Raw genomic sequence first — 26,746 nt, forward strand, 5'->3', positions numbered from 1 at the left:
GATGGCACATCAATGCGAGCTGTGGCAAGAAGGTTTGTTGTCTGTCAGCGTAGTGTCCAGAGCATGGAGGTGCTACCAGGAGACGTGGAGGAGGCCGTAGGAGGGCAACAACCCAGCAGCAGGACCGCTACCTCCGCCTTTGTGCAACATGAGGGCCCGGCGTCCACAGGTGGGGGTTGTGCTTACAGCCCAACACCGTGCAGGACGTTTGGCATTTGCCAGAGAACACCAAGATTGGCAAATTCGCCACTGGCGCCCTGTGCTCTTCACAGATGAAAGCAGGTTCACACTGAGCACATGTGACAGTCTGGAGACGCCGTGGAGAACGTTCTGCTGCCTGCAACATCCTCCAGCATGACCGGTTTGGCGGTGGGTCAGTCGTGGGGTGGCATTTCTTTGGGGGGCCGCACAGCCCTCCATGGGCTCGCCAGAGGTAGCCTGACTGCCATTAGGTACCGAGATGAGATCCTCAGACCCCTTGTGAGACCATATGCTGGTGCGGTTGGCCCTGGGTTCCTCCTAATGCAAGACAATGTTAGACCTCATGTGGCTGGAGTGTGTCAGCAGTTCCTGCAAGAGGAAGGCATTGATGCTATGGATTGGCCCGCCCGTTCCCCAGACCTGAATCCAATTGAGCACATCTGGGCCATCATGTCTCGCTCCATCCACCAACGCCACGTTGCACCACAGACTGTCCAGGAGTTGGCGGAGCAGTGAGCAGCACACAGTGCACTATCAGCTCAAATATAAATAACATGAATAAGTCTACCTCTGATAAGCTTCCCAGTAAAGCATTAAAAACAATCAACCAATCCAGAAAAGTGCAACAAAAAAAATGCCCATAATAACATTCTATGAAACAAGGTTCATAAAGTTATTAACTTGTAACAGATGACACTCATTCTGACGATCTCTTTAACTCACTTAGATAATACCTTTGATGATAGTGGTAGCAATACATGGTTATAACATCTACCGAAAAGACAAATGCCAATGGGGGCGGTGATGCGGCCTATATTCAGAACCACATTCCTGTAAAGCTTAGAGAGGATCTCATGTTAAATACTGTTGAAGTAATATGGCTACAGGTTCATCTGCCTCACCTAAAGCCCATTCTTGTGGGAAGCTGCTATAGACCACCAAATGCTAACAGTCAGTATCTGGATAATATGTGTGAAATGCTTGATAATGTATGTGATATCAACAGAGGTAAAGTGGCATGAAAAAGTATGTGAACCCTTTGGAAATACCTGGATTTCTGCATAAAATGGGATCTGATCGTCTAGGTCACAACAATAGACAAACACAGTCTGCTTAAACTAATAACACACAAACAATTATACGTTTTCATGTCTTTATTGAGCACACTGTAAACATTCACAGTGTAGGGTGGAAAAAGTATGTGAACCCTTGGATTTGATAACTGGTTGACCCTCCTTTGGCAGCAATAACCTCAACCAAACGTTTTCTGTAGTTGCAGGTAAGTATGTGAACCCTTGGATTTGATAACTGGTTGACCCTCCTTTGGCAGCAATAACCTCAACCAAACGCTTTCTGTAGTTGCAGATCAGACCTGCACAATGGTCAGGAGGATTTTTTTACCATTCCTCTTTACAAAACTGTTTCAGTTCAGCAATATTCTTGGGATGTCTGGTGGGAACTGCTGTCTTGAGGTCATGCCACAGCATCTCATTCGGTTTGAGGTCAGGACTCTGACTGGGCCACTCCAAAAGGCTTATTTTCTTCTGTTGAAGCCATTCTGTTGATTTACTTCTGTTTTGGGTCGTTGTCCTGTTGCATCACCCAACTTCTGTTGAGCTTCAATTGGCAGACAGATAGACTAACATTCTCCTGCAAAAAGTCTTGATAAACGTAGGAAATCGTTTTTCTGACGATAGCAAGCTGTCCAGGCCCTGAGGCAGCAAAGCAGCCCCAAACCATGATGCTCCCTCCACCATACTTTATAGTTGGGATGAAGTTTTGATGTTGGTGTCCTGTGCCTTTTTTCTCTCCACACATAGTGTTGTGTGTTCCTTCCAAACAACTCAACTGTAGTTTCATCTGTCCACAGAATATTTTGCCAGTAGCGCTGTGGAACATGCAGGTGCACTTTTACAAACTTCAGACGTGCAGCAATGTTTTTTTTTGACAGCAGTGGCTTCTTCCGTGGTGTCCTCCCATGAACACCATTCTTGTTTAGTGTTTTACGTATTGTAGACTCGTCAACAGAGATGTTAGCATGTTCAAGAGATTTCTGTAAGTCTTTAGCTGACACTAGGATTCTTCTTAACCTCATTCAGCATTCTGCCCTGTGCTCTTGCAGTCATCTTTGCAGGATGGCCACTCCGAGGGAGAGTAGCAATAGTGCTGAACCTTCTCCATTTATAGACAATCTGTTTTACCGTGGACTGATGAACATCAAGGCTTTTAGAGATACTTTTGTAACCCTTTCCAGCTTTATGCAAGTCAACAATTCTTAATCTTAGGTCTTCTGAAATCTCTTGTTCGAGGCATGGTTCACACCAGGCAATGCTTCTTGTGAATAGCAAACCCAAATTTTGTGAGTGTTTTTTATAGGGCAAGGCAGCTCTAACCAACATCTCTAATCTCGTCTCATTGATATGAATCCAGGTTAGCTGACTCCTGACTCCAATTAGCTTTTGGAGAAGTCATTAGCCTAGGGGTTCACATACTTTTTCGAACCTACAATGTGAATGTTTAAATGATGTATTCAATATAGACAACACAAATACAATAATTTGTGTTATCAGTTTAAGCACACTGTTTGTCTATTGTTGTGAAATCCAGGTAATTCCGAAGGGTTCACATACTTTTTCTTGCCACTGTATAATATCTGGGTGATTTAAATATTGACTGGCTTTCATCAAGCTGCCCACTCAAGAAAAAACATCAAACTGTAACCAGTGGCTGCAACCTGGTTCAGGTTATCAGTCAACCTAACAGGGTACTTACAAACAGCGCAGGAATTAAATCATCAACATCTATTGATCAGATCTTTACTAAGGCTGAAGAAATTTGCTTTAAAGCAATATCCAAATCCATAGGATGTAGTGATCACAATATAGTAGCCATGTCTAGGAAAACCAAAGTTCAAAAGGCTGGGTCTAATATAGTGCATAAGAGGTCATACAATAAGTTTTGTAGTGATTCATATGTTGATGTTAATAATATTTGCTGGTCTGTGGTGTGTAATGAGGAGCAATCAGACGCTGCACTTGACACATTTATGAAATTGCTTATTCCAGTTACTAATAAGCATGCACCCATGTAAAAACTGTTAAACACCCTTGGAATGAGGAAATGAAAAATTGTATGTTTGAGGGATGAGGCAAAAGGTATGGCAAAGAAGTCTGGTAGTACAACCGATTGGCAAACTCACAAATTGAGAAATCATGTGACTAAACTAAATAAAAATGTACTATGAAACACAAATGAGAAAAGGCTAAGTCTGCTCCATTCATCACAAAACCCACTGATATTGCCAACCACTAATGATTTTTCATTGGCAAGATTAGCAAACTTAGGCATGACATGCCAGAAACAAACACTGACACTGCATATCCAAGTATATCTGACCAAATTATGAAAGACAGGCATTGTATTTTTGAATTCCGTAAAGTGTGGAAGAGGTGAAAAAATTGTCTATCAACAATGACAATTCACCGGGGTTTGACAACCTGGATGGAACATTACTGAGAATAATAGCGGACAATATTCCCACTATTTGCCATCTTCAATTTAAAACATACTACAAAGTGTGTGCCTTCAAGCCTGGAGGGAAGCAAAATTCATTCCGCTACCCAAGAATAGTAAAGCCCCCTTTACTGGCTCAAATAACTGACCAAGCAGCCTGTTACCAACCCTTAGTAAACTTTTGGAAAATAATTTGTTTGACCAGATACAATGCTATTTTACAGGAAACCAATTGACAATGGACTTTCAGCAACAAGCACTTAGACAAATGACTGATGATTGGCTGAGAGAAATATTGTTTTGTTAGACTTCAGTGTAGCTTTTGACATTATCAATCATAGTCTGCTGCTGGAAAAACATGTTATGGCTTTTACACCCCTGCTATATTGTGGATAAAGAGTTACCTGTCTAACAGAGGGCGTTCTTTAATGGAAGCCTCTCCAACATAATCCAGGTAGAATCAGGAATTCCCCAGGGCAGCTGTTTAGGCCCCTTACGTTTATCAATCTTTACTAACTGCATGCCACTGGCTTTGAGTAAGTGTGTCTATGTATGCGGATGACTCAACACTATAACATGATTTAACGTAATTTTATCTGTGGCCAATGACCTTGAGCCTTCTAATGTAAATCTATGGCGGCACCCAAGAGGGCTTGAACTTTCTAGCTCTCCCTGTAGATTGGTGCCATACTGTCCCCATGAGTGACAGAACCAACCCCTACGCTCTGTATTTTCCATGGGCTGTCCCTACACCACAGAAAGCACTGAGCTAGGCTGAAACACCTGCATTTTGGATCTGCCTTACTCAAGCAAAAAGAGACCATGTTTGTATGCAGCTTTATTAACAATTTTTGTATTTTTTTTTATTTTTTACATTGTTTGCAAACTGATAACATGCAACAACAAAAGTGCTCTGCCCTACCTGCCCTGAATGACAGGTTGCCACTGGTAATTTACTTTAAACTATTTTTTCCCCATGATTGTATTTTGAAATTTTCAAAAGGCCTATACAACCATAGACAGAATCTATACAACGGATGTGCCCATTTAAGTCAGGACTGGCAGCCACTGAGAGTGTACCCATGTGTTCACCAGTAAAATTGACAGGGTTAGAGGTGGCAAGTCCCTTCTATGTATTATATTTCTATGGCCGCAACGTAACAGCCTACTTACTCTTGAGCGCAGAGAGTGTGGTTCGGAGGATGGATCAGACATTTTGGATAATCGCAGCAAGTCTTGTTATATAATATAGGGACATAAAACTGAGGTGGCTATGCTTTTGTCTCCAGAGAGCATCTCTGTAGAGCCGGTTCCGTATACAGTACACCTACATTTCAAATCTAGAGCCTATTAAAGTTCCTCAAGCCACACTGCACTCTTTCCACAGAAGGGAGAGCAGTTGTGCAGAATATGCACATTGAACCCTCTTTAGCCCCAGTTAGTGCTATCCGGGATCCTTGAGACGTCCCTACCTACCCTAAACCATACAATTTACCTATCCTTAACCATACCTCTAACCTTAACCCTTACCGTAACAGTTTTAAAATGTCAACTTCAAAATGGGGTGACGTCAGAGTTGGGATGTCCCAAGGATACAGTTTAGACTTTTCCCTTTAGCCCCTGACCCAACAGTTGGCCATTTTCTTTGTTCACATTTGTATTTTCCTATAGCCAATGAAGGCCTATGTGTTTACTATGGGAGAAGGGCATTCAGAAGTGTGGCTTCCTATTGATAAGTAGGCAGAATGAAGATAGATGGCCGCCGAGCTTGGAGGCCTCGCTGCACGCTGTAGGGAGGAGGGTGTAGTCTGTCAGCTTCTGGAAGGCCTGTGGGGTGGGGGTGGAGAGAATACAGTTTTATTACATTCCCATTTATGGGGAGAAGCTTCAGCCGATGTCCTTGACAAGCTTTTGTGTTTCGCCTGCTGTTCATCTTGCGTTCCTTGTTCTACGAGTGCACTTCATGTGATTATTTCATGGTGTATTGCAGCAGGGTGGAAAATTAATGCCTATATCATGGCACATTTAGGATTGAGTGGAGGGATTTTGTATTGAAAATAAAATTGTTTCTCTTATATGCCAAAGACCCAATACGGTGGATATAAAAAAAGTATAGCTTAGTAAAGTAGCCTAAAGACAGCTGTTCACTCACAGGGACACTGTCAAGGCACTCCTCAGTGGGCGGGTGAAGCAGGTAGTCCACTTTGGAGGGGCCCCTGACATAGACACAGTTAGCTGCTGTGGCATCCGGGACCGTGAGCACTTCGTAGTGGTGATCAGTCAGCTGCTCCATCATCTACACAAACACAGAGGCGGTGCTAACAAAATTAGCATGACAGCAGGGGCCAGGATGTGTTCACATTTGAGTAACCCACAGGGAGAAGCTGAACTGGGCAAGAGCCAATCATTTCCGGATGGGGACCAAATACACTTGGGTAATGTAGGCTAATAGGGCTCTAAACAACACAATGACATTTTAAAGACAGCCCAACAAAGCTTGCTTTATCATTTACATTATTCATCTGAGCAGTGACAAATACTGGGCTGGAGAATTTTCAGTCGATCACTTTGCATGTCTGAATGGCAGTTGGTTGTGGCAAGCAGAATGTAGAGTTGAAGTCGGAAGTTTACATACACCTTAGCCAACTACATTTAAACTTAGTTTCACAATTCCTGACATTTAATCCTTGTAAAAATTGTGTTTTAGGTCAGTTAGGATAACCACTTTATTTTAATGTGAAATGTCAGAATAGAGCATTATTTAATTCAGCTTTTATTTCTTTCATCATAATCCCAGTAGGTCAGAAGTTTACATACACGCAATAAGTATTTGGTAGCATTGCCTTTAAATTGTTTAACTTGGGTCAAATGTTTCAGGTAGCCTTACACAAGCTTCCCACAATAAGTTGGGTGAATTTTGGCTCATTCCTCCTGACAGAACTGGTGTAACTGAGTCAGGCCACCGTGCTCGCACACGCCTTTTCAGCTCTGCCCACAAATTTGCTATAGGATTGATGGCCACTCCAATACCTTGACTGTTGTGGCAAACTGGCTTAAGGACAACTTTAGATGTATGCTTGGGGTCATTATTATCCATTTGGATGACCCATTTGCGACCAAGCTTTAACTTCCGGACTGATGTCTTGAGATATTGCTTCAATATATCCACATACTTTTCCTCCCTCATGATGCCATCTATGCACCAGTCCCTCCTGCAGCAAAGCACCCCCAAAACATGATGCTGCCACCCCTGTGCTTCATGGTTGGGATGGTGTTCTTCGTCTTGCAAGCATCCCCCTTTCTCCTCCAAACATAACGATGGTCATTATGACCAAACAGTTCTATTTTTGTTTCATCAGACCAGACTTTTCTCCAAAAAGTACAATCTTTGTCCCCGTGTGCAGTTGCAAACCGTAGTCTGGCTTTTTTATGACAGTTTTGGAGCAGTGGCTTCTTCCTTGCTGAGAGGCCTTTCAGGTTGTCGATATAGGACTCGTTTTACTGTGGCTACAGATACTTTTGTACCCGTTTCCTTCAGCATCTTCACAGGGTCCTTTGATGTAGTTCTGGGATTGATTCGCACTTTTCGCACCAAAGTACATTCATCTCTAGGAGACAGAACGCGTCTCCTTCCTGAGCGGTATGACGGCTGCGTGGTCCCATGGTGTTTATACTTGTTCACTATTGTTTGTACAAATTAACGTGGTACCGTCAGGCGTTTGGAAATTGCTCCCAAGGATGAACCAGACTTGTGGGGGTCTACAATTTTTTTTTCCTGAGGTTTGGCTGATTTCTTTTGATTTTCCCATGATATCAAGCAAAGAGGCACTGATTTTGAAGGTAGGCCTTGAAATACATCCACAGGGACACCTCCAATTGACTCAGATGTCAATTAGCCCATCAGAAGCTTCTAAAGCCATGATGTAATTTTCTGGAATTTTCCAAGCTGTTTAAAAGGCACAGTCAACTTACAGAACCCAAACCAGCTGCGCACGTGCGCCATCGTGCATAAATTTATTTTGTCCCCCCACACCAAACACGATCACGACACGCAGGTTAAAATACCAAAACAAACTCTGAACCATTAAAAATTAAACATTAAAAATGTATGGCAATTTAGCTAGCTAGCTAATTTGTCCTATTTAGCTAGCTTCCTTGCTAGCTAATTTGTCCTGGGACATAAACATTGAGTTGTTATTTTACCTGAAATGCACAAGGTCCTCTAATCCGACAATGAATCCACACATAAAACGCTAATCTGAATCGTTTCTAGTCATCTCTCCTCCTTCCAGGCTTTTTCTTCTCTGGACTTTATATTGCGATTGGCAACTTTCTAAATTAGGTGCATTACCGCCACTGACTTATTTCGTCTTTCAATCACCCACGTGGGTATAACCGATGAGGAGATGGCACGTGGGTACCTGCTTCTATAAAGCAATGAGGAGATGGGAGAGGCAGGACTTGCAGCGCGATCTGCGTCACGAATAGAACTGACTTCTATTTTAACCTTGGCAACGCAGACGCTCGTTGGTGCGCGCAAGCCGTGTGGTGCAATAATTGAATAATATAGATTTCTAAATTTATTTTGCAACGCTCGCGCTGGTGTAGTCAGCCTGTTAGTGTATGTAAACTTCTGACCCACTGGAATTGTGATAGTGAATTATAAGTGAAATAATCTGTCTGTAAACAATTGTTGGAAAATTGACTTGTGTCATGCACAAAGTAGATGTCCTAACCAACTTGCAAAAACTATAGTTTGTTAACAAGAAATTTGTGGAGTGGTTGAAAAACGAGTTTTAATGACTCCAACCTAAGAGTATGTAATCTTCCGACTTCAACAGTATATTAGTTCACCATCTTTCTCTGACACACTCACCCGGAGGGTCTTCTTGGCCCCATCACTGTTGCTGATGATGATAGTATCAGGACCACCCATAGAGCATATGTCCTTTAGACGAGTTCCCTCACACACTGGCACCGTGGACACAGTAAAGTCCTAAAACGAGGACAGAGATGGTAAGAACATTAAGTGGCCTATAAAATGTTGTAGATTCTAAAATGTTTTTCTTATTGTGTACACAGGGACCCAAAGAAAATTATTTATCTTTGAATTACTTTTTAATATGGTCATGTACTTCGACATCAAATCAAGTAATTCATCAGATAGATTAGATAATAAATACTCTGTAAATATTGCATGTAAAGCAACACCAGGAAAGCATACAGACAAACACCCCAAACACAATGGTGTAGTTTGCATGCCACACCCTGAGTGATATTGAATATCGAAATCCAACAGGTTATGGTATTAACGACCATTATAAGTCCATTAAAATAAACAGACCTGACTCTGAAAAATCTCATTTTGTCTAGTTTACGGGAGCATGGTAGAAAATTAAGTATGCATTTTCTTTGTACATTCATACTTTCCCATCTGTCTCTTTCTCACACAAGTGAACTCACACGTGGACAGATATACACACACATAACTTGCCATAAATGCACTTAGCAAGAGGAAGCCATCAATACTAATGGCACTACTGTGGACCATGTCAAATCTCAAGGGGGTTCCTGGTATGATCACCACCATCCCTGACCAATGGGGACATAAATGATGGAAGAGCAAGCTGTCTTTGAGCCATGAATCTCATAATACAATAGCCACCTGCTCATCTCTGCTGCAACACATGGGCTCTGTCCCAATTAGTCTTTCCTAGATTATTTATGTCCTCTTTGCTTGCCTCCTCAGAACACATTGGAGGAGAAGGTTGGAGGGACTTTGGATCTTGTCCTCGCATGTGGTTTGAGAAAGGAATCAAGCTATACTCACTCTGAAAGTGTCGGCCAGCACCTCAGCTCCTTTGTGGTTGGTGTGGGAGGAGATGCCCACAAAGAACTCCCTGCCAGTGAAGAGCACGTCGCTGCTCTCCAGCGTGGCCCCCACGGAGCCTCCCTCCTCTGCCCCAAACTCCACCACTGTCAGGTTCAGCTCCGACATCACCCTCCTCACCGCTTCAGCCTGAGGAAGAGAGGAGAAAGGGACAGGGAGGGAGAGAAAGAGAGGAGGTCAAACTGACTCTACTGCAACATTAATCTATAATTAAAACATAACAATATAAATCAATAATTGAGACAGAACTACAACGCGTTTAATGGATTGATTCACACACAAATCTCATTCATTTAGGTTAAAATAAGTCAGCGATACAGATAAGTATTTTTCTCAGTTGTTGTGGTCAGTGTTTACCTCTCTGCGTCTCTGCTGTTTGAATGGCCTGGTGATGAGTACCGTGTCTCCCTGTATCACAGCTATATCCTCTATCCTCCAACTCTCTGGTAGCTCCGGGTCTGCAGGGATCTCTATGAGCTGCAGCCCCACCTTCTGTCTCAGCGCCCCCGTCAGCACCCCAAACTGACGCTGTGCCTTAGCCAGGTCCGTCGTGGTTTCCTCATTATCGACCTTCCCAAAGGTCTCTGGGATGCCCCGCACCACGGCGTGGGTGAAGCAGCCGTACGGCAACTCGCTCGCCATAATGTGTGTGTGAGAAAGAGAGGGTGTGTGTGCGAAGGCGTGGGAGTACCCTGGCTTTGGGCTAGTATTGGTGTACTGCCACTACAAGGCAGAACAGTGAAAGTGTGTTTGCCTCTAGATGAGTGGGTGACAATTGTTGTCAGAGTGTGTTCCCAGCTGTTTGAGAAGCTGTGAGGTGTGATGGCAAGACCAGCTGGACACTAAAGGGATGTGATGGAGCGAATCAGCAACTCTATGGGGAGTCTGTCATCCAGGCAGGAAAACACAGGAGAAAGTATTCATCCCTGTTCTTCCACTTCAGTGATTAGCCACTCCAATACCAACTGCAAAGTTCCAGGGAGGTAAATGAGTTTCAGTCTGATTGCTGTCTGAAAGGAGAGAGACAAATTCTTGAGGGCTTTTGGTGAGAAGGCTAAAGCATGTTAGTACATGCTCAGTGACTCATTAGATGAAAGTTCCTGTGATCACTTGTGTCTGCTCTACTGCACGTATTTAACTCTCTTCAACTGTAGGACATATAGTAGGGCTACCCATTCTGTCTTGGAACATAAGATATTTTCCTTAGCGAGACAATGGTCTGTTTTGTGGTGCTGCTGGCATTGGACAGTTGGCATGAAAAATAAAAAATAAATTGCATAATCGCAAGTGTTCAGTGTCCACCATTTGCTATTGAATACATGATTACATGATTTAGACCAACTAAATAATAATTATTCAATCATTTGTAATGTAACTTCTCTAACTTATTTCATAGAGACACTATTCTTGTGTCAAGTTGAACCAGAATTAATACAGATAACAGAGTGGACTGGAGAATGCTGACAAGAGCTGCATTGTTCAAGGGCATATTATTTGAGCCCAACATCCTACAATGGTCTTGCAATGGCAAATCGATCAGCTCGTTGGCTACAGTTTAGAGACACTCACTGCTTTATTTTCACCCGGTTGTGAATCCCAGCGTCAATATTCTATTTGCTTAAACGACTGCTCTCTCTCCCTGCTAGGCACACGAGTTTGCTAAACCAGAATGTCGAATAATTTCAGGTTGACCCCTCTAACATTTTGACGCAACAAGTGTTGCAGGATTGCGCCTCTATATGTTCAGATGCTACCTACATTTAGTGTATTCTGGATAATTCATAGAAAATAGCCATTCACGGCAGCATTTGAGTAATTATCAGACAATAACAAACTAAGTGATGTCTCTCAATATAGATTTTTAGGAATGTAACTTACCTAAACCTCAATCAAATGAATACAACTAGATTTAGGACTATTTCTCAAATGTATTTAATTTTGTTATGCCTTTTTATCATCCCGTGCTAGCCATCTGCAGAGTAGCCAAACAAGTTACACGAAGAGCATCTGACATTTTTGGCTGCAAGAGCTCATCACGCCCAGTGCAATGTTAAGATGTATGCCTACTTTATTATTGCTTTTACAGAGGTTAATCAAATTCAGTCATGTCTTTAATCGTATGCCTATTTTCTCAGTTTTTTTTCTTTCAATTTCCAAACCTATCCCGTTATTATCTTCTCTTCTATATTTCCCTTTACCCGGCGCCCTGTTCACCCTTTCATCCCCTCCCCCACCCGTCCTAATTCCCTCCGCTCAAGGAGAAAAGTAGAATATTATCACGATAGAGTTGCTTCTTACCTTGTATGAAAGTGCAGCTCGAATGGAATTCATCAACCAGAGTTCAACTCGCAAATGATTCGGAATTCTGTCACTTTAAAAGTAAAGTTTGACAGCTAATCTCCTCATAAAATGTTGCCCAAACCAGTTGAAATGTTGCTGTAACGTAAACTCGTTCTATGCAGATTGACTTTAAGTGGTTTTCGAAGAGATTATGGCACCGGATTCATATTTTCTCCCTGATTAATTGTTTACAAATGTGCCACACCCCCGCTCCCTCGCCAAATTTGTATCCGCCCATTCTACAGATAAACGTCAACAGTTATATCAATTCGCAATGTTACATTGTATATAGTCACATTATTACTTCGCACGCTTTCAGAGATTTTTTATAGACGCAATACGCTTGACTATTCAACTTTGTGTCTTTGTGTGTGTGTGTCTTGTTGGAGTCTAGTCTTTGTCTGCGAAAAATAATCCTGTCTTTTCTGCAATATTGGTCATATATTTAACCGTGCAGTGGGTCCAAGAGAAAGATATGATGGAGTTACACAACATAGTCTGGCAACATGTATATTTGTCTTGGAGAATTAAGAACAGCATTATCAATGCTTGTGGCTTATCACACTTCCGAGGTTCGGCCATAGATTGATAAACATGACTCAGTCTCAAATTTGAGATAATCATCTCTGGTTAAATGGTAAACACACTCAAACAGACCCGCTAGTGACAGAAGGAGTGTGACCTGCAGACAGGACAGTGCAATGTTCGTCTAGCGACTGGCATATGTTACTGAAATCAAATGGTCAAAACAGTCAACTGCAGATTTGATTGGGAGTCAGAAGAAAAAAAATAGCTTGCATGTTTATTTGATGACAAGAGAGAGAGAGAGACACACAAAGACAGAGCGCAATGGACACACACACACACACACACACACACACACACACACACACACACACACACACACACACACACACACACACACACACACACACACACACACACACACACACACACACACACACACACACACACACACACACACACACACACACACACAGCGGACATAGACAGGATTAACGAAGAACACCATCTGTCAGCCCAACTCCAGCCCTCACAAAACATCCCGTTGAAATACAGTGGAGGATCTGTATTCTATGCATCAGCACTAGCATGAGCCAACTAGTTAAAACCTGTAACCTCCCTTCCGATAGCAAAGCATTTTCTAACAGAAAACTAAAAAACAAGCAGTTCTTATTGGACAAGTTCATGTAGTGCCTCCCTGTTTCACACTGTTTTCTTCCATTTTGTGCTTAATGAACGTGACCCTAGCCTATCTAATATTTATCCACATTGGAGTGGGTTTCAGGAAGGCTGGCTGTACATGGTGTGTTTAATGACTGGTAAACAATTTATCCGGCCTTAGCCCGCCCTTATCACAAGACTCCTGTCACTTGACTATCCTCCCTGCTCACCTCACGGCACTCATTAGGGAGTTATGGATAATGCAGTTACTTTCTCTCTCAGTCTGTCTGTCTGTCTCTTACTTACTCTTTTTCTTTCTTAGTCATTCCCTGTCTGTCTGTCTGTCTGTCTGTCTGTCTGTCTCTCTCTCTCTCTCTCTCTCTCTCTCTCGCTCTCTCGCTCTCTCGCTCTCTCTCTCTCTCTCTCTCTCTCTCTCTCTCTCTCTCTCTCTCTCTCTCTCTCTCTCATCTCATGCATAAACCGAATGCATAAATTGAATGCAAAAGCTTCACAGCAAGAACTAGTCTTGTGTAAAATGCACCATGTTATACTGTAGGTTACACATACAGTGCATTGCCTCACTCTTTTTACTGTGCCTTCTGTATCCACATCTGTGGGTGTAGACTTCATTATGGACATGATGTATAACTTCCCATGTTATTTTTGATTCAGTACAATATAAATCACCACCACATTTAGTTGTTGCCTTAAAGGAAGGACCTCTGTAAATCTCCCTTTTAGACAGATTTTGACCAATTATACTGGGAACGTGTGTTAGCATCACACGGTTACCATCCAAATTCAATTAGGAGAGTTTTGGGTGGAGACCTTGACTCCCAATGTGTCTGGTTGGTCAGAAATAAAGAGGACCAGACATAGGGAGGTAGATTGAGGAAATTTACAACTGACCATTTGAGGACAATACAAATGACATCTGGTCACTTATTGCATTATCAGAGAGGGAAATAATACAGTAGGAAAATATGTGTAGTTGACCGGGAGAGAAAGACTGAGAGTTGGATGGATTTGATGCTGACTTGGAAGGAAAGAAAGGGAAATTCAATTGGGAATTGAATGGGACATGCTCCCTATTAACTGCTAGTGGTGTTGAGAGAAGAGAGAGGCTGAAGATATTAGGCAGGGGCGTTGACCAAAATAACAGAAGAGTTTGTAATATCTTCCAAAGTGCCAAAGGATCTAGGACTTCTACGATGTCTCATCCACAACTGTTGCTTCTTTTCCTGTGCTGTCTTCCTTTGGCAGGTATGTAAGAAAAGGAGGTTAATGCCTAGGAATACACAATTCAATATGACAAAGTATTTTTGTTTAACAAGGACAATTGTCTTTTAAGAATCGACCCATATCGCAACAGCAGGAGGTAATAATGACACATTAGCTAGTCAGCCAAAAGGTTTAGGAGAAAAGCAATACCTCTATAGTGCTGAGTTGTCTTTTTCCCCTCCACCTTAAGTAGAATTTTAGTGTTATACCCCCATTAGTATGATGTATATCTTATAATTGATACATAATCTTAATGTATGATGGTCCCCTTCTTTCTTAGCACCTCTTTGTTGTTACACATGTGTGTTTCCTGCCATCTCTCCCATGGACTGCCTCAAGTTCCCTCAGGAGTGTCCTGCTGGACAGCGCTGCCTAGCTAGCACCGCAGTGGGGACGCGAGGTGAGTGCATACTGTGGGTGTGCGTGTGTGGGCATTGGGGACAGTATTGGGTTTCTGGTGGAGTTGGCATGACATATTATGTTAATGACAAATACAATGAAACCTATGTTCCGTGATTGTGTGTTGGATTGAATAACAAACTTGAGTGGCACTGCAATTGTGTTGTGTCAACTGAAGTTGAAGAGTTAAGTGTGGGAGATATTTTATGGTCCACTATGCCTGCCTAGACTTGCCTTCCTACTAGGTATTTAAACAACTAGGTGAAAATGTCAAATGTCACCACTATCTCTCATCAAGCCAGTTGTTAGCTCCCTAATTCCTGTGACGCCCTCAAATTATCAACAACAAAAAAATAGCCTGTGAGATCAGTGGGTGGTATACATGATTCTGTGTGCCTCTGAGGTTAAGAGGAAAGGGACTGCTCTGAAAACACAGACAATGTGTTTCTTGTTAAAGTGTTTTTGCCACATAATTCAATGGAGGGCAGTGATTTGCAGTGGTTGAATGTATTGTGTTTAACACCTTTCTAAATGCAGAGCTGGTGTGGCCTATCCGCTGACTCCTGGTGGGCCAATTGTTTTAGCCTCTTAGGACGACAGTAATACGTCACAATGTCTGTCAGTCTAGCAATTACACTGTCATCTCCTCTTGCCTCTATTTCAGTCAGTGCACTGACAAATAGGCCTAGACGTACTGAAGTGAAATAAAGTATACTTTACTGAATGGATCCAACTCCAAGTATGGGTTAACTGACTATTAGTAGTGCTAAACTCATTCTGTGTTTTGAGTACTATTGGCATTACCCTTCTCTGCCATCTGTAGGCTCCCTGCGTCTGGTCCTGTATGAGAAGAGCTGTGCCATTCCCTCCCAATGTGGTCTGTCTGGGGAGAAACATACTGCAGGCCTGAACTTCACCTACCACAACAACTGCTGTGACACTGACCTGTGCAACGGGGCTATGGCCCATGCTGCCCCCATCTGGAGGGGAGGTGCACTGTGCATCCTGCCTATTCTCTCTCTCATACAGGGCTGATATACTGACTTGTTGCATTTGATATGAAAATGCACAATCATACCGTAACATGCACAACTTATATATGTCATGGCGTGAATCCCACTAACCAAAACAATCTCAGTATAGACATACACGGTGTGACAAACGGACAGTGCCTCGTTTACATGAGCTGCTTACATACAATAGACACACACGCACACGCACACGCACACACACACATCACACTATTTTAATGACAATGTAACTAGAGACAAAACATAATCCACATGTTGATGGAAATGGTACTTTGTTAAGAACCTTTGTTTAAATAAGGGTTAACATGGCTTTCTAATGTTTAGACTTTTCAACGGTGCTATATTTAACATTACCTTGTTGGAAAATGACTGGCAGCAATTAATAAACAGACAAACAAACAAAACAACTGTGCTTTTAATGTCGATCTCTTTACGTGAATTAAGAAAATGACTGTGTCTTTTCAGGGTGATTGAAACATACAAAAGAAGTCAAAAAGAAATGTCAGTCTCATACTAAGTTGATTGACATCCTCTGTAGAGATCTAATGAAATGTCATTGATTCAATGTCCACACCATGATCTAGGTTAAATGCAACTGCCTTTGATTAAAATGGAAGGTGAAGTCAAGGGAGGAAATATGTCGAAGAAAGAATACATTAAAAGTAGGAAGAAAATAAAAAAAATAACATTTAAAATATGTTTTCAAATGATGAGTTTGAGTAGGAGGGAAGAAAACATTAAAGAAGAATAGGACTGCGTTCCTGCACACGGTTCCAACACCATCGTCGAGACACCACGGTGGTAGGCCTGATCACTGACAATGACGAGTCAGCCTACAGGGAGGTCAAGCACCTGGCTGCATGGTGCGCTGACAACAACCTGGCCCTCAATGCAAAGAAAACCAAGGAGCTCAATGTGGATTACAGGAAGTCTAAAAGCTGCAGCCACACCCCGGTTCTCATTGATGGCACTGAGGTGGAGCTTGTGCCCAGCTTCAAATTCCTGGGTGTCTACATCTCCGAGGATCTCTCTTGGACCCTCAACACCTCCATCCTGGTCAAAAAGGCGCAGCAGCGCCTGTACTTTTTGAGGAGGCTGAAGAAGGCCCGCCTGTCTCCCAAGATCCTGGTGAACTTTTACCGCTGCACGGTCGAGAGCATTCTGACTAACTGCGCCACAGTGTGGTTTGGCGGATGCTCCGTGGCCGACCGGAAGGCCCTGCAACGGGTGGTGAAAACCGGCCAGCACATCACGGTGCCCAGCTCCCTGCCGTCGTAGACCTCCAGCGCAAGCGGTGTCTGTGTAGGGCGCGCGACATCATCAGGTCCCTTCACATCCATGCCACAAACTGTTTGCCCTCCTACCATCAGGCAGGCGGTACAGGTCTCTACATTCCCACACTAGCAGGCTCAAGAACAGTTTCTTTCCAGCTACTGTAACCCTGCTGACCTCTGTGGCACGGCACTAGCCATATCCACCCGCCCACATCTTAGTACTACCTCTCAGGGACCTTGTTGCACTACTCTCTTTGCACTCTTCACGGTACTACTGGACTCTGACATTGCTTTGCAAAATCTGATTAGGGACGTAATTCAGTTGTACATGTACATGTCTACCTCAGTAACCTCACTGCTGCATTTCAGTTGCATGTCTCCTTGCACTTTCAATTTACCTCCGTTGCACATTTAGAATTTCCATTTGTACTTGCCATTTGCCTTCATGGCACATTTATACATCCCACTTAATAACATACATTGTACTTAAATGTTTCACTTGTACATTTTTTGCTCTCTTTTATTTGCACTTCTGGTCAGATGCCAACTGCATTTCGTTGTACTTGTACTTGTACTTGTTCAATGACAATAAAGTTGAATCTAATCTAATCTAAATCTAATCTAATCTTACAATAAAAGGTAATACTTGTTACAAGCTTCAGTAAAGGAAAATACTAGAATCCAACAAGCTGCATTGAAATGAAGACTTGGTCCCTTTTGACAAATAGTCATGAGCAATGTTCCCTCAAATATTTTCCGGGCACTGAGCAAATTTGAACTTTATGAAAATTCTTTGCAACTTCCAGTGGGCCTTTACTGTGAACATTGAGGCTGCACCGGTTTTAAGTTACAGTTTTAACAGTGGCCATGTAGGCTTCTGTGGCTATTTGATCATGATGTAGGCCTACCAGAGTGGCCTACCACCAAAAACAATGCATCCCATAACAGTTTAACATGAAAATAGCTGTTATATCATTCATCCTACAGTAGCAACAAATGTATACATTCCATGAGACTTTTGAAGAGAAAAAAACATGCAACCTCTTCATCCACTTGTGCTTCTTCAGACAAGGAGGTGACTGAAAATGCTCTTGTGTTGTTTGATGCAAGAAACCACTTTACAGAATAAAATGCACTATTATTCTCATACCATTATTACAGAGAATCAGACAAATTATGCTACCATCTGCCTATTTGCTACGTAGTTTATTCAAGCCTGTCTCAAAATTTAAAAAAATACAACACTGCCCCTTTAAGACAAAAAAAAAAGCTCTAAATGACTCTAAAGAAATGTACACGTTTTGCGCTCTTGCAGGAAGTAATCAATCTTCTATTGCTGACTACAGATGATCTATAACTGGGTAAATCATGTCTCACTAACTAGCAAAGGATATGAACAAAATGTGCACACGTTGCTACATGCAGCTCTCTCTTTGATCTTAAAACAATCAAATCTCACGACCGCTCAGTTCAAAGTGAATGGCAATGGTCTATTTGCATATAGGTCTGCACCAGCTGTGATTGTTTATGCCGCACAGGTCTGTGTAGAGTAGGGGCTGAGAAGTGCGTGTCAATGCAATATAGTCCTATTTCGATGCATTCTGCCTACAACAAAATCTCTTGGATACTGTAGTTCGTTTTGTTACGGTATGTTGCATTGAAAGTGGCTAATATTGTATTTATTCGATCACAATTGCCACAGTAAAGGGAAACGTGGATAGTGTTAACAGGAATAACTCTAGAACAGTGGTCTCCAACCTTTTCTGAGTCAAGATCACTTTCTGATTCAAAATGCAAGCCGAGATCTACCACTCTGATTTGTTTTTTTGTATGACTTAAAAAACGTAAGCCTATGTAACATTAACCAATTAAAAACAGTACTGTAGTAATGAGGTGTGTGTAGTAAGCTATGGGATCAATACATTATCACCGCATATTGGCTTTGCCCATTGTTGTTCGGGCCATTTTTTAAAATTATATTTAAACATTTGAGGTAGGCTCCCATATTTGATTACTCCAGTAATAGATCCGTTGTTGTATTACTTGTGAGGCACAACTGAGTGAGCATACATTTAAATAATTCGCCTTTTATCTTTATTTTACAGGGTTGATGATGCCTGCATCTGATGGTCAGTCTCAACGCAGGGAGAGAGCAGCAGACAGGGTCCGCCACTCAATATCACTCCGCTCACCCTTTCCTCAACTGACACTGACCAAAAACGGACACAGTCTCCATCCACTTGATGGCGAAACTCGGGTAGCACCACATTATTTCTGCCTCATGCACAAATTCATGTTGTTACTCCTATAAACAGAGAACGTGAAATATTAATTGATATTCAAAAATACCCCAAAAGACAGTCTGTCTCTCTCTAGTCATGGTTTTAAAAGGTTTGAAATCTCGCAGTATAAAATTTGCTATAGCTTTATTGTATGCCTGCTACGTTAACTGCGGACACTGTAATCTGAGCCATCCGATTGATATCTGGGGCCGCCGGGAAGGCAGAGTTTGTAGCTTCAGACACATGAAATTGTTAAAAATGGCAACAGTTCACGTACCCGGCGCGCAGAGCAGATGAATCGGATGCACCTACCATCAACAGCCCGAGACGAAAACAATAAAATAGGAACACAAGGCTTTATCGTTGTTTTTTTACAGAAATGTTTGGCGATCGACTAGGAATGCCCGGGGGGGTCGACCAATCGATTGCAATCGACCGGTTGGTGACCAATGCTTTAGAAAGTTGAGTTAAGTTCAAACTCATGCTTCTCTCTGTGGGCTGATATTTAAATGCGGCAGTCCCTGGGGAGCTGCTGCGTAACGGTCTCAGGGCTACAGGGAACATTGGCCATGACAGCAGGACTATAGACAATTGTCTGGTACAAGTTGGTCCATGGAAACCAAATAACACCAATAACATAAAGGATTCAGTCATGTAAAAATAATAATGGATTTTATTAATGATTTTAAATGACAGACTCCCCACTGGGCACACTGGTTGAATCAACATTGTTTCAATGTAATTTGTGAATGTATTGTGACTTGGAATCTGATATTTGTCACTGACTACTACCAATGTGCTATCTTAAGAAAGATTATTGAGAGATCTCATAATAACTATATAGATTCACTGCTAGGCAGTCAATGAAAATAAGAATTTGTTCTTAACTGACTTGCCTAGTTAAATAAAGGTAAAATATATTTTTAAACAAAAATAAAATTGAAGTCATTCCAAAGGGTAGGTTTAACAGAGCAAATTAAATGTAACTAACTTTTATAAGTCAAATATCATCAATGATACTATGCCTATATACTATTTGTGAAGTCATTAACAGCTATTCTTTCAATTTAACCTAGGGTTCAACTAAAAATAGACAATATAGGCTAGGGTTGAATAGAGGGAACCGGGTTACCAAGAATGACCAATATTTCCTGCCCAAACCCAATCCCCTTTCCAGGAATAAAGAACTAAGAGAAACTGGTAAATCATTTCAATGAACAGCATGACCTTAAATGTAACTGTTAAACTGTAATCTGGCTTCTCTATGGGCCACAGCCTACTCTGCTATCTGCACAATCAATCATAAATGCTCAGCGCATCTAGGAGTGCAGTTCACAATACATGTATCATCTCATCGTGGTAACTTTGTTTTATTGTGAAAGGTAGGACTACATTTGCTGCAGCATAGCCTATGCAAGAGTAATATAAGGACCGAATGCATGTCTAATTTACACATATCCATCTGGCTTTCAGGGGTCATCTTATTTTTTTGAAGGGTTTTAAAACAGCCTATCACTAGAATATCTTTGCTTTAAATCAGTGTGTACGTGGGCACTCTCTCAGTCTTTCCATCTCTCCATCAATTCCATTCAAATAGCATCCAAAATAAATAGGCCTAATCCTATTCAAGAATGAGTTACAGTGCATTCGGAAAGTATTCAGACCCTTTCACATTTTCCACATTTTCCTACGTTACAGCCTTATTCTAAAATTGATTACATGTTTTTTTTCTTCAATCTACACAATACCCCATAATGAGAAAGCGAAAACAGGTTTTTAAAAATGTTTGCAAATATATAAATAAATAAAAACAGAAAAACCTTATTTACATAAGTATTCAGACCCTTTGCTATTAGGTGCTAAGGTGCATCCTGTTTCCATTGATCATCCTTGAGATATTGCGATAACTTGATTGGAGTCCACCTGTGGGAAATTCAATTGATAGGACATGATTTGTAAAGGCACACACCTGTCTATATAAGGTCCCACAATTGACAGTGCATGTCAGAGCAAAAACCAAGCCATAAGGTCGTAAAGCTCTGAGACATGATTGTGTCGAGGCACAGATCTGGGGAAGGGTACCAAAACATTTCTGCAGCATTGAAGGTTCCCAAGAACAGTGGCTTCCATCATTCTTAAATGAAAGACTTTTGGAACCACCAAGACTCTTCCTAAAGCTGGCCACTCGGCCAAACTGAGCAATCGGGGGAGAAGGGCCTTGGTCAGGGAGGTGATCAACAATCCGATGGTCACTCTGACAGAACTTTAGAGTTCCTCTGTAGAGTTGGAAGAACCTTCCAGAAGAACAAACATCTCTGCAGCACTCCACAAATCAGGCCTTTATGGTAGAGTGGCCAGACGGAAGCCACTCCTCAGTAAAAGGCACAACAGCACGCTTGGAGTTTGCCAAAAGGCACCTAAAGGACGCTTAGACCATGAGAAACAAGATTCTCTGTTGTGACAAAACCAAGGTTGAACTCTTGGGCCTGAATGCCTAGCGTCACGTCTGTAGGAAACCCGGCACCGCTCATCACCTGGCCAATACCATCCCTACGGTGAAGCATAGTGGTGGCAGGACCATGCTGTCGGGATGTTTTTCAGCGGCAGGGACTGGGAGACTAGTCAGGATCGAGGGAAAGATGAACAGAGCAAAGTACAGAGAGATCTTTGATGAAAACCTGCTCCAGACCTCTCATACCTCAGACTGGGGCTAAGGTTCACCTTACAACAGGACAACGACCATAGTGACACAGTCAAGACAACGCAGGAGTGGCTTCGCGACAAGTCTCTGAATGTCCTTGAGTGGCCCAGCCAGAGCCCGGACTTAAACATGATCGAACATCTCTGGAGATATCTGAAAATAGCTGAGCAGCGATGCACCCCATCCAACCTGACAGAGCTTGAGAGGATCTGAAGAGAAGAATGGGAGAAACTCCCCAAATACTGGTGTGCCAAGCCTGTAGTGTCATACCCAAGAAGAATCCAGGCTGTAATCACTGCCAAAGGTGCTTCAACAAAGTACTGAGTGAAGGGTCTGAAAACGTATGTAAAGACAATATTTCAGTTTTTTATCTTTAATACATTTGCAAAAATGTCTAAAAACCTGTTTTTGAATTTGTCATTATGGGTTATTGTGTGTAGATTGATGGGGGGGGGGGGGGGACTATTTAATACATTTTAGAATAAGGCTGTAACGTAACAAAATGTGGAAAAAGTCAAGGGGTCTGAATACTTTCGGAATGCACTGTATATGCCTGATATGCTTTAGAATAACATGGTTTTGGAGGGAAATACCGGGTTACCCTGGAGAAAAGTAATTTATTCTAGGGATGGAACATTTGTAAAATACAGTGAAAATATCCCAAATATAGGCCTAGGGTTTCAAGTTTGTGTTGATTTCAAATGTAATTTTTAATTTAATAATTAATATTTTGGATTCATTGCAACATTTACCCGGAGCTAACTCGGCAAATAGCACTGCTGGGTGATTTGAAAAGTCAAAGTCAATTGATCAATAATATAATGATACTTTTAGCAAAAAATGTATCTTTCATTTACAATCTGTAGAAACTATGAGAATAGAAAGGTTCAGTACTTTTGTGAAGCATCACAGCACAGTTAAAAATGATATGTCAAATAGAAATAGAAAATGGATGGTGTTAAGAGATAGATAGGAGGGGTTGATTGTAGCTGAAGGATGGGATTATAAACAAATGCCAAGAGTGTCCAAAGCTGTCATCAAGGCAAAGGGTGGCTACTTTGAAGAATCTAAAATCTAAAATATATTTCGATTTTGTTTAACACTTTGGTTACTACATGATACCATATGTGTTATTTTATAGTTTTGATGTCTTCACTACTATTCTACCATGTAGAAAATAGTAAAAATAAAGAACCCCTGGAATGAGTTGGTTTGTCCAAACTTTGGACTGGTACTGTATGTTTTCAATTTTTTTAAACAAATGTAATAATGTGTAATGAAAATGTAAACAAATGAAAAGCTGAAACGTTTTGAGTCAATACGTTAAGCATTCAACCCCTTTGTTATTGATTGGCATGCCTAAATAAGTTCAGGAGTAAAAATTAGCTTAATAAGTAATAAGTTGCATGAACTCACTCTGTGTGCAATAATAGTGTTTAAAATGATTTTTGAATGACTACATCATCTCTGTACCCAACACATACAATTATCTATAAAGACCCTCAGTCAAGGAGTGATTTTCAAACACAGATTCAACCACAAAGACCAGGGAGGTTTTCCAATGCCTCGCAAAGAAGGGCAACTATTGGTATATAGGTAAAAAAGAAAAATGTGACATTGAATATCCCTTTGAGCATGGTGAAGTTATTAATTACACTTATCAATACACTCAGTCATTACAAAGATACAGGCGTCTTTCCTAACTCAGTTGCCAAAAAGGAAGGAAACCGCTCTGAGATTTCACCATGACACCAATGGTGACTTTAAAAGAGTTAGAGTTTTAATGGCTGTGATAGGAGAAAACTGAGGATGGATCAACAACATTGTAGCTACTCTGACAGAGTGAAAAGAAGGAAACCTGTACAGAATACAAATATTCCACAACATGCATCCTGCTTACATGCATCAGGTTTGCAACAAGGCGCTAAAGTAATATTGCAAAATATGTGGGAAAGCAATTAACTTTTTGTCCTGAATACATTTACATTTACATTTAAGTCATTTAGCAGACGCTCTTATCCAGAGCGAATACAAAGTGTTATGTTAGGAGCAAATCCAATACAACACATTACTGAGTACCACTCTCCATATTTTCAATCTTAGTGGTGTCGTTATGGTATGCTTGTAATCGCTAAGGACTGGGAAGTTTTTCAGGATAAAAAAGAAATGGAATACCGCTAAGCACAGGCAAAACCTTTCAGCAGGACAATAACCTAAAACACAAGACCAAATCTACACTGGAGTTGCTTACCAAGAAGACAGTGAATGTTCCTGAGTGGCTTAGTTACAGTTGACTTAAATCTGCTTGAAAATCTATGGCAAGACCTGAAAATGGTTGTCTAGCTATGATCAACCATCAATCAAGCTTGAAGAATTTTGAAAAGAATAAATGGGCAAATGTTGCACAATCCAGGTATGGAAAGCTATTAGAGATTTACCCAGAAAGAGCCACAGTTGTAATCGCTGCCAAAGGTGATTCTAACATGTATTGACTCAGTGGGTTGAATCTCATCTACTCAAGATACATTTGATACAAATGTTAGAATTGTTCTTCCACTTTTACAACAGAGTTTTTGTGTAGATTGTTGACAGAAAATTACAATTAAATCCATTTTAATCCCACTTTGTAACATAAATACTTGTGCACACTTTCTGAAGGCACTGTATCAATTATTAATTTGTAGACAAACTGGATATTGAATTGTCTTTGGTTGTCAACCAAATATCAGCATTTTAAGGAGATATATCTTCTGCTTGGATAGTGCCATCTATGCCACTGACCTAGTCTGGCTTTAATTTCAGTTTGTCTACAAATTCATCATTGATATGATAGATTCACGTCTCCATCTCAACCAAAAACCAAAGAAAAGAATAGGACTAAATCAAATCAAACTTTAAATCCACTTCAAATAATGTTTGATTCAGTCCTATTCTTTAAATTTTGATATTTGGTTCTGTTGTCAAGCAATCACAATTCTTTATTACTTTTGTAATACAGTAAATTGCCTACATTTAAGGCTATATTGCAAACTGTAACAGTATTTCTTCAACCTCAAAATGAGTAACAAATCCATGGCCACATGTTGAAGTTACTGTAACTATAAATGTCTTATGTAATCATGAATGCATACAAAGGTCACATGTTTGTGGAGATCTTCACAATTGCTATAATATTCAGTGCAGAATCTCGAACAACATTGATCACTTGCACTATGTCCTTTAACTGTAATCTCAACTGCAACCCCGGTCATTTGGTTGTGCTATTAGGTGAAGCACGGTGATGACACATTAAGTTGTTGTATATATACCAAATATCTGACATTGTATTTTCATTTTGTTGTGCTTTTAAATGGTTAGAAGTACAGTGATACATTCAGATGACAACTAAACCAAAAATCAGGCATTGTCTTTCTGTTGGAATTTGGTTGTGCTTTTAGATGGTTGAAAGCATAGTGATAACACATTGGGAATTCAACAAACTTCTTTTTGAGTGTGTAAATAAAGGTTGAAATCGAATTGATCATTGACTTAACCAAATATTACCCAAATGTGCCTAGTGGGTCATCCCACATGTTGAGGAAACGACTGTATAAAATAGCTGACATAACAACGCCACCTCCGATGCTAAATATGTTGCAAATGACATCCTCATGGTTGTACTATTCAATAACGTGAATGGCACTTAGGTGATACAGTCTTACAAAACCTTACCCTGGAAGACATACAAAATACACTGAATGTACAAAACATTAGGAATACCTTAATATTGAGTTGCACCCCCTTTTGCCCTCAGAACAGCCTCAATTTGTAGGGGCATGGACTCTACAAGGTGTCGAAAGCATTCCACAGGGATGCTGGCCCATGTTGACTCCAATGCTTCCCACAATTGTTTCAAGATGGCTGGTTGTCCTTTGGATGGTGGACCATTCTTGATACACACGGGAAAGTGGTGAGCATGAAAAACCAAGCAGCGTTACAGTTTACATTTACATTTACATTTAAGTCATTTAGCAGACGCTCTTATCCAGAGCGACTTACAAATTGGTGCATTCACCTTATGATATCCAGTGGAACAACCACTTTACAATAGTGCATCTAACTCTTTTAAGGGGGGGGGGGGGGGGGGGTTAGAAGGATTACTTTATCCTATCCTAGGTATTCCTTAAAGAGGTGGGGTTTCAGGTGTCTCCGGAAGGTGGTGATTGACTCCGCTGACCTGGCGTCGTGAGGGAGTTTGTTCCACCATTGGGGTGCCAGAGCAGCGAACAGTTTTGACTGGGCTGAGCGGGAACTGTACTTCCTCAGAGGTAGGGAGGCGAGCAGGCCAGAGGTGGATGAACGCAGTGCCCTTGTTTGGGTGTAGGGCCTGATCAGAGCCTGAAGGTACGGAGGTGCCGTTCCCCTCACAGCTCCGTAGGCAAGCACCATGGTCTTGTAGCGGATGCGAGCTTCAACTGGAAGCCAGTGGAGAGAGCGGAGGAGCGGGGTGACGTGAGAGAACTTGGGAAAGTTGAACACCAGACGGGCTGCGGCGTTCTGGATGAGTTGTAGGGGTTTAATGGCACAGGCAGGGAGCCCAGCCAACAGCGAGTTGCAGTAATCCAGACAGTTCTTACATGTATTGAAACATTTTGTTGTTGTCATTTAGC

The 26,746-nt window shown here is 41.5% G+C and overlaps 2 protein-coding genes and 1 long non-coding RNA gene across 3 annotated transcripts; 2 read left to right on the forward strand and 1 right to left on the reverse strand.

The window, feature by feature from the left end:
- Positions 1-4,539: 4,539 nt before the first annotated feature.
- Positions 4,540-12,170, reverse strand: LOC139554465 (putative hydrolase DDAH2). The gene is made up of 6 exons (XM_071367277.1): positions 11,903-12,170; positions 9,962-10,603; positions 9,545-9,733; positions 8,591-8,710; positions 5,867-6,010; positions 4,540-5,541 (listed from the first exon to the last, which is right to left on the reverse strand). Exons 2-6 carry the CDS (start codon positions 10,244-10,246, stop codon positions 5,425-5,427), a joined length of 855 nt encoding a protein of 284 aa, XP_071223378.1. The 5' UTR covers positions 10,247-10,603; positions 11,903-12,170; the 3' UTR covers positions 4,540-5,424.
- Positions 12,171-14,150: 1,980 nt separating this feature from the next.
- LOC139554467 (prostate stem cell antigen-like) lies at positions 14,151-16,247 on the forward strand. The gene is made up of 3 exons (XM_071367279.1): positions 14,151-14,392; positions 14,691-14,810; positions 15,633-16,247. Exons 1-3 carry the CDS (start codon positions 14,341-14,343, stop codon positions 15,842-15,844), a joined length of 384 nt encoding a protein of 127 aa, XP_071223380.1. The 5' UTR covers positions 14,151-14,340; the 3' UTR covers positions 15,845-16,247.
- Positions 16,248-18,400: 2,153 nt separating this feature from the next.
- LOC139554463 (uncharacterized) lies at positions 18,401-19,750 on the forward strand. The gene is made up of 2 exons (XR_011670845.1): positions 18,401-18,475; positions 19,220-19,750. It is a non-coding gene; the product is annotated as an uncharacterized lncRNA (long non-coding RNA).
- Positions 19,751-26,746: the final 6,996 nt, after the last annotated feature.

Source organism: Salvelinus alpinus, chromosome 26 (assembly GCF_045679555.1).
Source record: "Salvelinus alpinus chromosome 26, SLU_Salpinus.1, whole genome shotgun sequence".
Lineage (NCBI taxonomy): Eukaryota > Metazoa > Chordata > Actinopteri > Salmoniformes > Salmonidae > Salvelinus > Salvelinus alpinus.